This window comes from Pelobates fuscus, chromosome 5 (genome assembly GCF_036172605.1).
Source record: "Pelobates fuscus isolate aPelFus1 chromosome 5, aPelFus1.pri, whole genome shotgun sequence".
Lineage (NCBI taxonomy): Eukaryota > Metazoa > Chordata > Amphibia > Anura > Pelobatidae > Pelobates > Pelobates fuscus.
The window spans coordinates 39,319,705-39,337,727 of NC_086321.1; the positions used below are offsets into that span (position 1 = coordinate 39,319,705).

An 18,023-nucleotide genomic window follows, 5' to 3' on the forward strand; every position below is an offset into this window, starting at 1 on the left:
CCATGTGCCCATTGGACAACTGCTGGATATAAATTTTTTGGAAGGCAGAATTTGAAGTTGTTGTAGTATATCCCATCTTTTAGGATAGCTCCTTTATTCTTCCATTTCTGTATTTCTTCAGGGGTAATTGCAGCTTGCTGTTCTCGCAGAATTCTTAAATCAGTAGGAAGAGTTTGCAGAGCAAAAATAGGAACTTCTTCTTCTTGTCCGGACACTTCTTCATCCACTTCCTGCAAATCTCTGGCTGCTTGCTTAGCAGCCTGATCAGCCAAATGGTTGCCCTTTGCTTCATCTGTATCCAACTTCCCATGTGCCTTCACTTTCAGAACGGCCACCTCTTCAGGGAGTAGGAGGGCATCCATTAGTTCCTTGATTGCAGAGCTGTGTTTGACTGGTGTACCGGCAGTGGTAAGAAATCCTCTTGTTTTCCAAATGAGGCCGAAGTCATGTGCCACACCCAGGGCATATCTTGAATCTGTATAAATGTTGGCACGTTTTCCTTCGGCAATTTTGCATGCTGAAGTCAGGGCTTGTAATTCAGCTTCTTGCGCAGACATAGCTGGTGGTAAAGGTGATGATTTGATAACTTCATCTGTTGTGGTTACGGCATACCCTGTATGGTATCTTCCTTCTTCATCGGCATACCTTGATCCGTCCACAAACAGGGTAAAATCTGGATCTGGCAATGGATTATCATGCACAGTTGGTAAGTGCACTGTCTCCATCTTCATCTGTTCAAAACAATCATGAGGTGTCTCTGGGTCATAATCATTCACTATGACCAGGTCTTGAAACTCCTCTTCCAGGAACTGGCGTGGCCATGCTTCAAGAAGATCAGTTGTAGGGTATTTGACAATACCATTTTCCTGTAGCTGTGATTCATCCATGGTGGCCCATAATTTTGCCATGGGCCCAAGATCATTCCATGATCTTGTTTTCAGCTTGGTAACGGGGACATGTGGGATAGCAGTATCCCAATGACGGTACAGGTAATTGAGTTCTGGAGGTAGTTGGATCAGGACCATGCTATTGCCTTCAGAGTCACAATAGAAGTCTTGGGCAGTGAGCTTCACTTTTGTCCAGTGATAAAGCTCATCTTCATAGCAAGGTTCAGGAGTAATGTTTGGCTTGTACCACATGGTACAGAAGGCGTAATCCGGGCCTTCACAAAGAGGTGTATCTTCTTCATGAAATGTTAAATCTGGATGCAATTTCTTAATGCACCCGCAGAGAAGGTAGATGTAGGTTTCATCCATGATAAATCCATAGTAGACACCCCCCTCAGGGAGTGGAAGAAGAGTGGATGGATTAAGAACTTGACATCTTTGTATGGAAATGTTATCAGGCAGAAGAAGATGGCATTGTAGGCGCAGGTGTCTAGCAGGAGACACGTGCTTGAGCTGGACTTGGTTGATAATGGCAGAGATGTCATGAGGGGCCAAAACAACCAGAGGGTGGCCAAGGACTAGGTCTGCAGTTCTTTCAATGAGCTCTCTTGCAGCAAAAACAGCCCTAAGGCAGGAAGGGGTCCCCCTGGCCACAATGTCCATTTGACATGAGAAATATCCAATAGGCCTCTGGCGGCCTCTTAAATCATTAGTTTGGGTAAGAACTCCTGTAGCATGGCCTTGTCTTTCAGAGACAAATAATTTGAAAGGTTTGGAATAGTCTGGTAGGCCCAGTGCAGGAGCAGATGCAATAGCACGTTTTAGGGTGCAGAAATTGTCCAGAGCTTCATTGGTCAGGCCAAATGGATCTGACTTGAGTGCATCATAGAGGGGTTGCATAAGCAGAGAGGCCTCTGGAATCCATGCTCTGCAATAGGAGATGAGGCCTAAGAAGGCATGAAGAGATTTTGCAGTCCTTGGAGGTGGAATATCCAGTACTGCTCTCACCCGGTCCCGGGTGAGATGTCTGGTACCTTGAGATAGGCAATGACCAAGGAAAATTACCGAAGGTTGACAGAACTGCAGCTTGAGGAGTGAAGCTTTGCATCCTTGTTCTGCCAAATAGCAAAGGAGACTAAGTGAACACTTTTCAGTAGTGGGAATATCATCTCCACAGAGCAGTAAATCATCCACATACTGGAGTAAAACAACTTCTGGGTGTTCAGCTTGCCATGGGTCAAGGATGGTACACATGGCTTTTGCAAATTGGCTTGGAGAATTTTGGGCCCCTTGGGGCATGACAGTCCAGGTATACTGTTGCATTTCATGGGTGAAAGCAAACAGGTATTGACAGGATGGGTCCAGTGGAACACTGAAAAAGGCATTAGCCAAATCAATGACTGTGAAATACTTTGCAGATGGTGGGACTCCAGAGAGCAGAGTATGCGGGTTTGGTACAAGAGGGGTGTCCAGGACAGTTGCTTCATTGACTGCACGGAGATCCTGGACCATCCTGTACTTCTCTGGCTCACCTTTTGGAGTTTTCTTCTTTACAGGAAATAATGGAGTATTACACTCTGATTTACATTTCACTAAAGCACCCTTCTCCAAGAGTGCTTTGATGTGGATGGAAATGGCTGCAGCCTGTGCTGGTTTTAAAGGATATTGTGGTTTTCTTGGTAATTTAGCTCCTGGAATAAGCCTTACCACCACAGGTGGGACATTTAGGTGACCTATGTCCTCTGGGCCTGAGGACCATAAGTGAGCAGGCACCTGGGTTATTAATATTTCTGGGAAATTGGACCTCTGTTCTGCTGCTTGCCCATGGGGTTCTGCTAACTGCAGCATCAGAGGTATGGAGCATAAGGCTGAGGTATCTGAATCAGATAGAGTTGTAGACATTTCTACTTGTCCATCCGGAGTGAAGGTGATAGATGCCTGCAGGCGTGAGAGAACATCAGCGCCTAACAGGTTAATTGGGCAAGTGGAGGATACCACAAAACGAGAAAGCAGGTTAGTGCCAACTCGTAGTGGAGTTGTTAAAGGGCTGTGTCTTGGCTGGCCATCCACTCCAACACAAGAGACATCAATATTTGACAGAAAAGATGGGTCTGGCAGGTCTTGTTCTCGCAGAACACTTCGGGCTGCACCTGTGTCAACAAGAAATGTGGTTGGTTGGCCCTCAATGGGTAAAGTCACTGTAGCAAGTGGCCCCCCCCTGTCCCCTGTAGTCACTGCTATGACAGGGGTTAATGACACAGGCTTGCCAATTTCCTAATCATCAGGTTCCTCAACCAGGGGAACCGTGGTCTCGGCCTTAGGGGCCGGTGCTGGCCTGGACGGCTTTCTTGGTTCTCTTTTAGGTTCTGGGCAATCACTTTTAAAATGTCCTTTGGCTCTGCAATTGAAACAATAACCATCCTCTGGTTTGGTGCCTTTGGGAATAGGGGTGGTGCGGGACACCATGAGCGGAGCAGAACTGGGTCTTCTGGGGGTTTGGGCAGATTCTAAACCTCTAGCAACCAAGAGTAAAGTATCCAGAGGAACAACCTTATATTCAGGGCGTGCAGCAATGATTCCTTTGCGTATGAAATCTTTAACACCTTGGACAAAGGCACCGGACAGCATTTGTGAATGGATCTTATCAGTAAGATCAAATCCTAAATCTGTAAACATTTGATACAGTCTTGCGTGAAACCTTTCCACTGATTCTCCTTTATCTTGTATAACATCAGTAAGGCCAGCTGCCTGATCAGCAAGTTTGTCCTTAGCCCATTCTCTTAATTGGTTGCAAAAAGTTACTCCGGAGGGGTAATCAACATCACTGGAGAGCAGATCTGTACTGAGGTGACGGGCCATGCTGGGCCAATATGCATCCCCTGCTTTAATAGCACAAATACTCAGTAAATCACGCCATGCGGCGGAATAAGTCTTTTGAATTTGAACTATCCCTCGGTAAAAAGGCATAGGCTGCTTTTCTGGGTCAGGGAGTGATTTCATTAAAGCACTAGCTTGAGTGGGGTTAAAGGCAACATATTTGGGAGGGGCCCGTTCTCCCCGACCCTTGTGTCCAAAGGGATCATCGATAGAACGATGAGCTGAGGCTCCCGCAGCCTCCAATGAATCCTGGGATACCCTGTCATCCTCTTCCTCCTCTATTTCTACGATCTGGGCCCTTCTCCGTGAGGGGGCCGCTTGAGGTGACAGAACCGGGGGATGGGAGGGAGTCCCAGATGCAGGGGTGGCTTGTGGGTCATAATCACGGGATGAATAGTCACCGGGAAGCACCGGCATCAGGGGTGCTGGATGACTGGGGGCCGCCATATTGGAGGCGTGAAAGGAAGTTGCATTGGGGTTAAGGGAAGAAGTGGCGGCCATGTTTGATGTGGGCACATCCGGGGCAGACTGTGCCGGACTGGGCATGACCGGAACCTGGGGAGTGGCTTGGGGAAGGGGGTATGGATAATTTGGATAGGGCAGGGCCATGGGATATGGGAAAGGGTATGGCCAGGCTGGGGAGGGCAGGAGAGTTGGGTGGGGAGTTGGGAAGGAGGTGGGATATTGGACCGGGGTGGGGTCGGTTACGGGAGAGGATGGAGAGGGATTGGTCAGGGTGGGTGCAGAAGGAGGAGTCGGTGTTAGGGAGGAGGGGGTGGTTAGCTGGGTGGATGCAGATGGGAGGGCGGAGTTATTAACGGAGAGAGAGTGTAGGGAAGGAATGGCAGATGAGATGTTAGAATTAGGTACAGAAGGTGGTGCAGGGATGGATGAGGATGATGGGAATGTTAGGGACGGGAAAGGGGAAAAGAAAGATCCATCAGAATTCAGGACCGGGCAGACAGGGGAGGTGACGGGATGGGCATCGGGAGGATTGGGAGTGGGGAACATAGTCAGCTGGCTATCACCTATTGCTGACTGAACCTTGGGGATAGACATCCCCTGGGCGCCATTTTGGGGCGCTGGCTGAGGGAATACCCCAGCAACACAATTATTATGATACACAAACAATTTCACACCTTTGTGATTTATTTCTTCCTCAACCCAACCTTCCTGCTGAATAGCCTTCGCTACTCTATACCACGCTTCAGCAGTCTTTAATAAATCATTATCTGTGAGCTTGCCTTTCTTCTCTGTCAGTAATCTACGCCAGCTTTCTGGTTGTAATCTACCACATGAAGGCACAGCAATTTTACACACTTTAGCAATTCTTTCAACACCTTTAACCATTTCCTCTCCCTCTCTGTCTTCAACTAAATCACATGCGAGCCAGCCCCTACCGGGCTTGCCCAATTCCTGCCCCATATTCCCCCTCCCCCCTATACCAGCGTCCTAGATATAGGGATAGACAAGGGAAAAGGAACAAGAGCGTCTACAATGCTCGACTGCCACTCGGGGAAAGGGGTGGGTCCCCCCTCAAGTGCGTCTTCCCAAAACGTAGACTAGTCACTGAATCCGCCTACCTGAGGTGGTAGACACGGATTGGAGCGAGGTGAGAAGTGTGTGACCAATCACTTCTCTGTCAAGAGGAATAGGAGTGGATAGAATAATAATAATATAGGAAGTATAGAAAAGGGAAAAGGCAAGGAAAAATCCTTAGAGACAGACACAGGAGTTTGAATGACTCCTAATTAAACAAACAAAACAATAATACAATTGAAATACAGTGCATGCATCACAGTTCAAATAAAATCAACAGTAAACCTTTCCTTTACTCGTGTGCTTACTCCAAAGTCACCTCCCTCAACCCCGTAGTGTCCCCGCTCGGAGAACGACTTCCTTAAGTCTCACTACCAAAGGCCACGGAAAACAACTGACACCGGTCCGAGATCCGTAAGCCTCCCTCGTTACAGCAGCCCACTGGAAGTGGCCACCTCTATCCTCACTCTCGTAGTGCCCCTATGAAACCCACTCATAAGTCCCACTACCCCGTGGTGATGAAGACAGCAATGCCTGCCCGAATCCACACACCACAAATAAAAAAATTGGAATGGCTCCAGCCTAGCGCTCAAAGCTGGAGGGTACCACCTCTCTGCAAGCAGAGTTACGTGCACAATGAAGCTAGCTAGGCTATCAAGGTGACACAAAGAAGGATCCCCAGGAAACTATGAGTCTACACAATCTCCACAGACCCAACTCGCCTCTTTTTCCATACAGCCACAGCCACGAGGCTCCTAAAAGAGGTAAACAGGCAAAGAAGACCCCCAGGAAAACTTCCACAGGTCAACCCCCCCTTTTCCCTACAGCCACAAACACGTGGCTCCTAAAAGGAGTAAAACAGGCAACAGGACTCCAGGCAAATCCCCCGGGTCCACCCCCCTTTAACCCAAAAGGGGTAAATGAGCAAACAAGCAAAACAGAGAACCCCAGGCAAGACCCCCGCAGGTCCACCCCCCTTATCCCAAAAAGGGGAAAACAGGCAAAACAGAGAACCCCAGGCAAAACCCCCGCAGGTCCACCCCCCTTATCTCAAAAAGGGGAAAACAGGCGAAACAGAGAACCCCAGGCAAAACCCCCGCAGGTCCACCCCCCTTTATTTTAAAAAGGGGAAACAGGCAAACAGTTCAAACACACCCAGGCAACAGATAGACTAAATGCAGGTAAACAAGTGAGTAACGAGACCCCGGGCAAGATATTACCTGTCTTTGATGTCCTCCCGGGAAGCAGTCACAGACACGTGGACGGGTCAATCAAAGGGGCCGGAACATACCGGTGGCTCTGCAGAAGTCTCTACCGTGTACCTGGAGGTGATCAGTCTCCTTTCCTTCCCCTCCGATTCCTCCGTCCAACAGCGTCTTCCTTAGGACGGCTCACCGGCCAGACATAGCCCGGAGCCCCACGTTGGGCGCCAAGTTGTTATGGTACTTTTTAGCAGTAAACCAAAATGTTTAAATGTCTATCTGTTCCTGTCCAAATTAAGAAAATTAAATTGCGTATATACGCTGAAGTAATTCAGTCTGACACACAGAGTTCAGGTTAAAATAACTTTGAGGAAATTTATTGGCAAGTGAAGCAAGAGCGGGCTCGCAGGCCCTTTTAAGAGGCATTTTACGTCATCATTGAATATCAGATAATAACAAATAAACATCATTAATTGGATTAATTGTTAAGTGTCTGGATTAGTGTCCACCTATAAATGTAATTAATTGGCTCAAAAACTAAGTGGTTAGCTAGGTGTCCACCCACCAATAGGTGGTATTGTTCTGGACACGGGTGGGGACAAGGGGCTCAAGCGCCATCTTTCCTAGCATAAGGCTTACTCGGTGGAAAGGGGGGCTTGAGCGTCATTTTACACGGTCAGTGATGTCAGGTCAGGTGCAAGGTCTCTTATGAATAGAACATTTCATTACTACCGTGTTCTCATGGCCTTCAATTTATACTATGTTGCAAGTTAGGGGAAATTCAGCAGTTTCTGAGTTAGTCATGTCTTTATAGAAAATACAGTCTTTGTCCATTGTGTTAGATGTGCTGGGAAATTCTGTCATGTAATGTAGTTTTAAAATGAAGAAGTCAGGTTATGAGGACAAAATGGAGGATTTGTCACACAGTATGCAGTTAAAATGGAGTTAGTGCAATAATTCAATACAAGTTCAATAAAGATTTTAATAATCCTACATCACATTAACTTCTTTGACTTCTGTTAAAGCTATATTTTTTTTATACTCTATAACTAGTTTGTTTCTTTTTTATGTTTAGGCTGTTGTAGAAAAGTCTCACATGTATAGTGAGCTTTTCAATTTATATCTCCATCAAAACTACTTGGATTTCTTCTCCGATATTGATGATGTGGTGCGAGCAAGCGAATATATGAGTGCTGCAGATGTCCTTTCTGGAGACTGGAATGTAAGTCTTGGCTAAACAAGTAAATTAACAAAGAAAAGCAAGATACTATAGTGCCAAATCATTACTGTATTGTGCAATTTGTCAGGAAGTGACATTTGAATTCTAGTAAACCATGAAATACTATAAACCTTATTCTACAAATCAAGAAGCATACATGATCTATTACACAATATGGTTTACTATGTAAACAAAATATTTTAGAGGCTATTTGTACAATTTTTATAAAATGTGCATGCTGCCATAATCACATTTTAGAGGCTATTTTGTTTGTTTATTATTGCACATTCATTGTATGTCATGATGCACTAGCTTCGCTTACATAATGTACAATCATTTATTTTTTTTTTATTTTTTTTTTTCCATAGAGCAGGTCCACACTGAATGTTTACAGCTCGTCGGTTGCCAGCAGAGGAATCATACATTCCAACAGGGCTCGGGCCTTCGCCAATTGTCAATCCGGAATTGGCTTTAGGCCGCTACACAAACCACAGTGGCTCTCAGTTTCCAAAAAGGTAAACGTTTATTTTCTTCCAGACGTTATGCCTTTTGTGTAACTGGATCACCTACTGCACTTTTTAATTGCACTAATTGTGTGATATTTGTTCAGTGGTGCGCAACATCTATCTGTCTATCTTTACAATGAAACTCTAGTATATTTTATATGGGTTCATGTGCAATAGAAATTTCTACGGAGACACTGAGGATTTATTACTATACAATACAAACGATTTTCTATTGAGTGTGTTTTTCTTCATCTTTGATTTTCAAGCTTTTTTTTCCCTTTGTCTGATTTTCTAGTATCAGGAAAATTGCATTGCTGCCAGAGAACTCTTTTCAAGCTTCTGTTCCTCGCCGTTATGCCTTCAGACCCAGGTCTTACCATATTTAGCAATGCTCACAAATCCATTAAGAAATCAAGGTAATGCACATGTGTCATAGAACGAACCTTCGCTTAACTACGATAAAGTTATTTAAATACTTTTTAAAAATAACAATTTATCTAGTTTAAAATTTTACACAAGTGTATGGTTTTATAAAAACAACTGTACTCTTTTTAAATTGTTTCTCCCTGTCTTTCAGCTCAAATCTCATTTATTCAAGATGTTGGTCGACTTCCCCTAAAGAAACATTCTGTAAGGTAATTTGTTTGGATATTCTACGGGATTTATTCACTAAGTAGTTAATGTTAAATTATAAATTTGTATATGGTGACTGATTGACAACTGAATTGCAACACTTATTCCTAAATGCATGAGATCACTCTTTCATATCAGTGAAATTCTTATGTCCATGGCACCAATTTCATACAATAAGATCTCACTGTGATGGCCTGACAGCCACTTCAGGCCCTCTGCATCAGTGGTTGCTGTCCGAAAAGTGATCAGCCGTCAAATAATTTTGAGTATAAACTGCATGTGCCTTTTTAAATTCTACTCTGATCATAGAAAACTGTAAAAAAATAATGCTTTAACAATGTGTGTTGCATTGCACCCAGGACCAGGAGTGTCCCTTTTATTAAAAAAATTATGTAAGGAAAGAACAATACATAATGCATGTAAAACTCTGTAGTATAAGATTAATCTGGTAGCATTTAGAAAAGAAAGAAACAAAAAAAACTAGGTGATGTTACTTGTGTGAACAAAGTTCTCATGTTTCCTAGTTAAAGCCGGGCATCTCTACTAGTGCTACATGTCCAATGGGCTGTACTGACATATATTCTCTTCTAGAATGAAGCTTGAAGCTCTTACTGATAAGGACACAGGGGTCCCAGATGCTGAGAGCGGCGAAGAAGACGATCCTACGGACTTACACACTGGGAAAGAAAGGAATGAACTTTCCAGGTCAATCTCTATTAATGAACAACATGCATCTCTGCCATCTAGTCAGGGGGGAGAAAGTGAACTGTCATGCAGCCAGCCCCAGCCTGTTGCAGCCCAAGTTGTTATGGAGGATGACGAACTCAAGATAGAGGAATACGAGAGTGACTGAGATCTATCAAATACAAGATTCCTGCTGTGTTCTAACAGAACATAAATCTGTTTCACAATGTCTACAATGTAACACGCCCAGAACCAGTGTGTAAGGACGTCCGATTTTATGCTCAAGTTGTACATTGTTGTTTATCATTTGGATACAAAACCTGGACTTATCAAGACCCAGTTTGTATAGTCAAACCTTATCTGCATTTTTTGGTTTTTTTATTTTTTTTTCCTGTGAGAAATTTCCATTTGGATGAGAACTACTGTGTCCAAGCTGCATAACTGCACACTTGTTAGTACCAGCTGGGTCAAATAAGATGTGAATTCTGATTTATGTAAATTTCTCTAATGAACTATTTAAGTATGTAAATTAAAACACCTTTTTTTTGTTCCTACCTTGTTCCTAGTTGTTGTTTTCAGTTCTAGTGGTGGACGTGTATGTGTGTGTGTGTGTGTGTGTGTATATATATATATATATATATATATATTATATATATATATATATATATATATTGTATATAAATAATAAGTAGATTCCAAATATTATGCAATTGAATTGTTAAAGATATTGTTTACTTGACTACCAAATGTTCCGTACTGGCTGTTTCATAGCAGGGCAAGGTGTATATAAAAATGTAATGTGTAAATAGGACACATCCTCCATCTGCTTCAGTATGGTAGCATGAGATTAATGTTCTGACAACCTCCAACTTACACTAAGCTCCTATGAAATGACCGCACTTGAAATCACAGAGGTTCTGCTTATGAAGCTGTCAGAACACAAACCCACTGTACAGCTGGAATGCTTTAGGAGACGAGAGCACTAGCCCCAGAAACAAGATTTCTATGACAAGTCCATGCTCTGAAGCTTTAAAGAGATACTATAGGCACCAAAACGACTTTGGCTTAATAAGCTGTTTTTTGTGTGTATATATCATGCCCCTGCAGTACCGCTGCTCAATTCTGTCATTTTTAGGAGTTAAATCCCTTTTATTTCTTACCATACTGCCCTAGCCACACCTGCCCTGGCTGTGCTCACACAACCTGTTTGGAAAAAAATGATTTACTTTTCAATCAGATGTTAACATTTTCATCACACATAATAGGCTTCTGCAAGGTCTAGAAGGCTATTAACAGAGCAGGAGAATTTCTAAATTAAACAGGCTGTGCAGTAAAGGAAGTTTAAACATTAGATCTCTCTTTATAGGAAGTGTTTAGGAAGGCTGTGCAGATCCCATGCAAGGGAGGTGTGACTAGGGTTACATAAACAAAGTGATTTAACTCTTAAATGGCAGATAATTGAGCTGTGAGACTACAGGAGCATAATATATATACCAAAACTGCTCTATTAAGCTAAAGGTGTTTTGGTGATTAGAGTGTCCCTAAAAGGTTCGAGCCAGGGACTAGCCACTATGTCCACAGAACTTGCCTCCCTTACAGACTGTACTAAGGCCTTGGAAAACAGGGTTTATGCCTTCCATGATGCATAGACTAATTTACAAGATAAGAGTGGTATTTTATTGTCTCCCTTTAACCCCTTAAGGACCAAACTTCTGGAATAACAGGGAATCATGACGTCACACATGTCATGGGTCCTTAAGGGGTTAAACAATTGTAAGATGTCGTGAAGGACTTTGGCAATACTTCCAAGACCAGTAATTTACGCATTCAAATTCTCCCGGAATTGGTTGTTCTGTTGCATGACAAGGCCCTTGTAATGGCTATAGTCTGCCGTAAGCTGACATCCTTTGTCCCACTGAGAAGCATTCTCATAAAGCACCACGATATAACCAAAGAAGCGATCCTAGCCACAGTTTATGAGCAACCTGTTTACTCTGATTTAGCCTCTCCTCCTTTTGAAAAATGTAAAGCGCTTAAAGGACCACTAAAGGCACCTAGATCACTTGGCATCAATGTACATTGAATGTATAATGTGCATTTCAATAAACAATGTACATGTTTATTGGCTTTTCAAAATAATAAGAAATAAAGCAGATAAACAGTAATTAAATGCATATTAACAGCAGCCAAAATAATCTCGGAAAAAACAAGAGCATAGTACAGAAATGTAGCAACAAAATTCAAAATATTGAGAAACTTAAATTTTTTTAAATCCAAAGGGAGGCGAACAGAAGGTAACCTATAGTTCTGAAAAAAACTATTGTTATTTCTGGGATTATAAATTCAATTTAAGTCAATTACACATTTACTTAAAGCTAGAAAAGTTCCATTCACAGTTACTTTATGCTGTAATTTGGTCTATTTTAGAAAGATAAAAGGTGCTATGTGTACTGGCAGAAATCCTCATTCTCTCCAGCGAGAAGCATGCCTATGGCTTACTGCCTTCATTCCAAAGGGCCTACTCCGATCATCTTCCAAAAAGATGATGCTTATTCCTTCTGCCTTTCCAAGCCTTCTCTGCGCTCCTGTGGGGTGTTACTGTGGGTATTGGGGCGGGATTAGAAGGGGAGAGCTTGCAAATGCTGCAGACAAGAGATATACAGCTTTTGCTAACTGTTTTGGACACCTGGCATTATGCACAGTTAAAAGGAAAATTATAGACATTGACACCATGTTTTTAATGAATTTAATTGGATATAAAAAAAAGTATGTAAAAAAAAAATAATTACGTAAAAAAGATAACTTCATGGTTCCTGTAGCTGGTCTCGGTAAGAGGTTCCATCAGTCAGAAGCCTATCATTCTTGTCTATGAGACTCCTCTTATCCCATAAACTCCTGTCTAGCCACCGCTCCCACTAATCACATATGATGAGTTAAACTGTTTAGTAAAGTGATAGCAACCATGCAGCAGCAGCAGCAGCTATAAATTTATAAATGGTCCATTTCACTGTGATCGAGGCTGTGTGCCGTTTTAAGATACTCTCAACAGGCAGAGTAGAAATAGGATATTCTGTGCACCATAACCTGTGTAATTCTGCTAAGTTGTTCACGTATCGTTTGGGCATTAACGGAAGTCCACAAGTAACCACATTCCGAGAAAAGCCTAGAGATACTCTAGAGATGCCCTAACATTTTTGGAAAGTGGATTCAAAATGCAAGCGCGCCTCTTTTTTAGGGGAACACTTGGGCCAGTGAAGCATGTAGTGTTACTTACCTGGTCCTCGTACTGGTCAAGAGACTCTCAGGAAAATTTCAGAGAAAAGAACCTGCTCACTTCCGGAGCAAGATCTTAAAAGGGAAATGGAGGCGTCACATCACTTCCGGCTCTAATTTGTCCACCTTGGCTCGTTGTCCCCATTCACGTACAATTTGGGGTTGCAGCCATGATCAAATAATACATAATGGTAGTTAAACTCCTCTGGCCCTATTTACTGTGTCCTATCATGGTTTCTGTTCCTATATTACCCTTTAGTGCGGTCCTTGATACATTGTGACGTTTCTGGTATTGACATTGGCAAGGGTTACAGTTTCTCTGTAAGCCTTTTCAGACTTGTTCACCTGTTTGATATACTGTGTAGCTGACTCCGGCAAGTTCTCTTTTTCACCTAGACTTGTATTTCACCATGTTTACTCTCTATATTAAGTTGTCTTATAATAAGTTCATTGTCAGTCCAGTTTATCACTGCTAACCTAGACTCTGCATGTTGTGGCCATAACTCGTAACATACAGATCTCCTGACTTACTACTCTGTATCTGTTGCTGGGAAGTAGTGGGAACCATCCTACATATTTGGTGGTCTTGTTCAGCTACATATTGGAAACAAATTAATTCAAAGATAAAGGAGATTGTTGATACAAATTTCCCATTTAAACCACTGAGGATGCTTCTGCATCTTACAAAAACTCTAATGTCCCTATATAAAAAAAATATATCTTATAAATGTCAAACGCTAAATCCTTTATACCTGTGATGTGGAGAAAGACAGATGCCCATTCTCCAGCAGTGGTTAAGGAAGGTGCAAGAGCTCTATTATATGGAGCCTCCAATTGCGAAGCTGACAGGTGTCAGCAGACCTCCACTCCATGGCTTGACTATGTGGGTTGAGAAAGTCTGGTGGACAGATGATACGCATCTCGGAGGGTGTGTTTATTATTGATTTTATTTATTTTATATAGTTGTTACTATCTTTAAATAATTGTTTTTTTAATAATTTGTTAATAAATCTTTGATGAAATCAACAACACCTACTTGTGATTCCTTCCTGGGAACTGCACCCTGGGTTCCTAAGAGGGCATGGTCACCTTATATCTGACAATGTCTACAAACTTGGAGTCAGCCATTTATAGGGTCCTAACTAAAGTGAGCAGGAATTTATTGGAGATATTTGTTTGAAGTGTTTTTTTTTGTTTGTTTATTTTGCCATTTTCTGACTTTATATTTTTTTGCAACTATTGCATTACAAATAAATTTTGCATTTCATGTGACAACCCGTTTTTCATCAACATGGATTATCAAAGTGTGGAAATAGTGATTTACCAAAATAAAATTCACACCTCTGCATTACAAATATCCTCACATTACCTTTTGGAATTGTGTTGTGTCCCTCCTACAATCTTTTTTTATATTCTTTATTTTTGAATCAAGCCACATGAGTATGATCACACTACAGAACTGAAATGAAAACATGATCACATAATGTAAATGAGGTGGTACATCCATACTGAAGGGTGTCATCTGCATAGCAGTAGTGGCTTGAACTTTTTATGTTCGTGGAAGATTAGCAGAGACGGTAAGCTTAACGAAGCACATTTTCCTTGCCAGTAATGCTGACGCAGGGTTTTCTCTGACGCTGGATGTCCTCATACAAAGTGCATGGATGTCCAGCATCTACTCCACGAGTCAAATTCTGTGAAACTCAAGGCAGCTCCTCTAGTGGATGTCTTGTAGGCAGACACTAGATGTAGTCTTAGTAGACATGTGAAATTTGTTTCGATCCGGATTTAAATTGGGACATTTGGATGCTTCCGAATAAAAGGTTTGGTTTGGCACGAGTTTCGGAAGTGCCAAACCGAATCAAATTTTTTGCCCATGCACATCCCTAAGTCTTAGTACTCCACTCTAAACATTGCAGTTTCTCCAAAAAAAAAAAAAAAAATGAGCTGAAGTGGTCTTGGTGCCTATAGTGTCCCTTTAAAACACAGCTTTTTTTTTTTGGTTTGAGTAATCCTTTAATCCAATTGTATTATAAAATCTTCAGAACAGAGAAGCTACATTTAAGGAAATAATGGAATCTTGAATTTTGGACTCCTGGTTTATTGTGATATCCCAGAACCATTGAGGATTGCCTGGCTGTGTATAGATAGCAGTGTACCTCCAGCCAGGTTACCTCCCTCTATTCACCTGCAGGAGAGTCTGGGTCCCACCCCATGTGACAGAGGACAGGCCACGTGTGTCTGGGAGGAGGGGACAGACCTGGAGAGCACTGGGGACTCTGTGCTGTTTCCTCTCATGATCTGACCCAGGCAGGACCTACCTCCCCCTGCCCTGCCGGTAAGTAGCACAAGATTCCTGGCTGTGAAAAGGCTGGGGATTTCCTACACTGGTGCCTGGTTACAGTGTATTCATCTTAATATTAGTTTCTTCTTTAAAAGTTTTGGGGATTTTTTTTCCTAATGAACTTTATGTGATGGTCTGTGCGGGTTCATTCTGCTATGGGGAACACATGGGTGGATTTCCATTGTTACCCTGTGAGCCCTGTGTAGCAGGCAGTGCCTGGATTCTGCTTTCCCCGGGTGTCAGTACACAATGCTGAGGATTACAGTCACCCTCTGTCCTCCCCCACAGGGTGTGTGTCTTGTATTTCCTCCAGAGTAAACATCGCTGCTACATTGTTTCTCTCACAATTCTGGGTGTGAGATCACGTGACTCTGTGCATTACTGAAAGTAAAATAAATTAAAATAATAACAATATTACATTACTGTGCCATCTCCAGCTCCTGGTAGCCAGCTTTTAGAGAAACTGCTATCCTACTTTTATATCTAACCCATCAGTGCCCACACAGGTTTCTTGGCCCTCTGGTTCTCAAGAGGTTAAATGAATGTGTGTGTGTGTGTGTGTGTGTATTGCACCAGCTGCTGGGATTGGGGTACATGATGCTTTCCAGGAGATAAAGCTATGTGTGAGGTGTCAGCCTTTGTATTGGGGCGCCAGTTACAGCATGTTTTCCTGGATACATATCATTGTACTGTACAGTTCTTCATGCTAATGGGCAGCATAGGAAAAGTGATGCCCTAGTGCCCTGCATTTTGCAGCATTATGATAGGGAAATCAATAGATGATCAATGTTGTCAATTTAAAATGTATACTTGGCCATTTAATTTCCTGTCACCTACAACTGGGCAGCATTTTTCCTGCACAACCTGACTGTAAGGAAGAAATGTGATGTGTCCAGGGAAAAAAAGGATGTTGCAAATGTGCAGAGTTTAGAGGGTTGTTATTCGAGACATTCCACATGTAAATGAGTTTAATTAATTAGTCCCAGAGGCAGGTGAAGGCAAAATGCAATCTACTGTAGCCCATGGCAAGCTTTTTGAAGAATGTTTGTACGTAAATCTAGTTAAATTTTCTTTATCTTCCCCCACAATTTAAAATAATTTTAAGCATTTTATTATTCCTATTATAAATATAATTATTTGTAATCCAAAAAAAAAATAAGAACGTTCAGCTGGCTAGTACCAGCTTTTCATAAATTCTAAAATTATGTTAAATTGGAGATTGTGACAAGATTGGATGCCACAAATGCATACAAAGACCTGTTCAAATTCTATGTTTGTAATCCGAGTGTGCCAAATCGCCATTTTATGGGGGACACTTATAGTGGTTATTCTCTAAGAAACACAAAATTGAAGTGAAATGAAAACCATACTGCGAATTAGACTAAAATAGTCTACCTCAGTCTTTTCATAGGTTTTAAATTGTCAACTCTTATCAAATAAAATCAGCTATTTTACCTACACTTTGCGGTTTGCCTTTTAGTATATTATAATTTAATGAATTAAACTACTTAGATTCTTAGAATGTCTGAATTTTATTGAGTGAGGCTTGAAGGTGCAAAGATTGAGCAGCTCCTGGTGTCCTCATAATGAAGAAGGAATCTCCCTTCTGAAGACCAACAAAGCAAAACCAGAACAAATTGTGTAGAAGAGAATGTGTTAGTTACAGTGTCTGCTTTGAAATTGATTTTGTGTACAATTTGTCACACACAAACACACTTACACTCCCTGCAAGTGTTTAGAAAGGGGCTTGTTGAATGACCCTGTGCATAATTCGAATGACTGTATAGGATCTGTTAAAATTAATTTTCTAAAACAACCCTCAATCCCCAATGTGTTAGAATGGTAGGATAGAGACCTATTTTACCTGATTAACCGTGACATTTACCACTGCAGATATAGAGTTAATGGCTAATGCTCCCTTTTATGTGAGCCAGGGAAGTCTAGTATAACCGGGTCAGTCAGTCTACGAATAAACCTGCTTCTTACAGTGACAATTATTACCTCGGCTTCTCTGAACCTCATATACTGCTAATCTGCAGATGTGGAAACTGAAATCACTTAATAGTTACGTAGCTAAAAAGAGACATGGTCCATCAAGTTCAACCTTTCTCACACTTGTTTCTGATGCTGATCCAAAAGAAGGCCAAAAAAGAGCGCTTCCAATTTGGCAACAAACTAGGGGGAAAAAAAACTTGTTCTTGCCCCCAGAATGACAGTGCGATTTATTTATTTTCTTGGATCAAGCAGCTATTACCCCACTGATTAAAAATTGTATCGCTGAATAGTATCTTTGAAAAGGAGTATAGCACCTAATTCGGCTGGTCAACCTCTACCTCAGTTTAAACAAAGCCTCCATTTACCGCTACAAATATAAAGGTAGGTACAGATACCCCTTATTACCTGAGCCAAGCAAGTCCAGTATAAATGGGCCGGTCAGCCTACAGATATAGTGACAACTATTACTTCGGCTTCTCTAAGCCTGCCGTACCACCAATCTGCAGTCAAACCACAGCCCCCTCAAGAAACCATGCGTTCCCTAAAAGTGAATCAACTGTGCTACCCCATGAATAAAAAAATAAATGAAAAATATTGGTGAGTGTCTAATAATTATATGATATAAAATCAGACTTTCACATAAGATCCCAAAATCCAAGGGGTGACAGTGAACTTGTCCATGTTGCCACCCAAGGCATGCCATAGCTATGCAGCAGTTGGGTTGACTGCATGCTTGCAGCAGTAGCTGGTAAAAGGTGGATCCATGGTGTAACAACCTGCTCCTCCTCCGCCAGGCCCTGCTCCTTCATCTTCTAGTCCAATCCAAATGGATCATAGGGGACTAGAAGCCCATGTACAGTGAGT

General features: G+C 42.1%; 2 protein-coding genes across 2 annotated transcripts in view; both read left to right on the top strand.

The window, feature by feature from the left end:
- The window catches only part of RAD17 (RAD17 checkpoint clamp loader component), a 31,734-nt gene extending 21,630 nt beyond the window's left edge, over positions 1–10,104 (top strand). Inside the window, exons 13-17 of the mRNA XM_063453724.1 lie at positions 7,581–7,727; positions 8,093–8,239; positions 8,526–8,646; positions 8,808–8,865; positions 9,455–10,104. Of these exons, the coding sequence (XP_063309794.1) occupies positions 7,581–7,727; positions 8,093–8,239; positions 8,526–8,646; positions 8,808–8,865; positions 9,455–9,716 (735 nt within the window). The 3' untranslated portion in view covers positions 9,717–10,104. The remainder of the gene's footprint in view (positions 1–7,580; positions 7,728–8,092; positions 8,240–8,525; positions 8,647–8,807; positions 8,866–9,454) is intronic.
- A 4,960-nt stretch (positions 10,105–15,064) lies between these two features.
- CCDC125 (coiled-coil domain containing 125) overlaps positions 15,065–18,023 on the top strand; it is a 35,249-nt gene continuing 32,290 nt past the window's right edge. The window contains exon 1 of the mRNA XM_063456770.1: positions 15,065–15,158. The gene's annotated coding sequence lies outside the window, so the exon portion shown is untranslated. The remainder of the gene's footprint in view (positions 15,159–18,023) is intronic.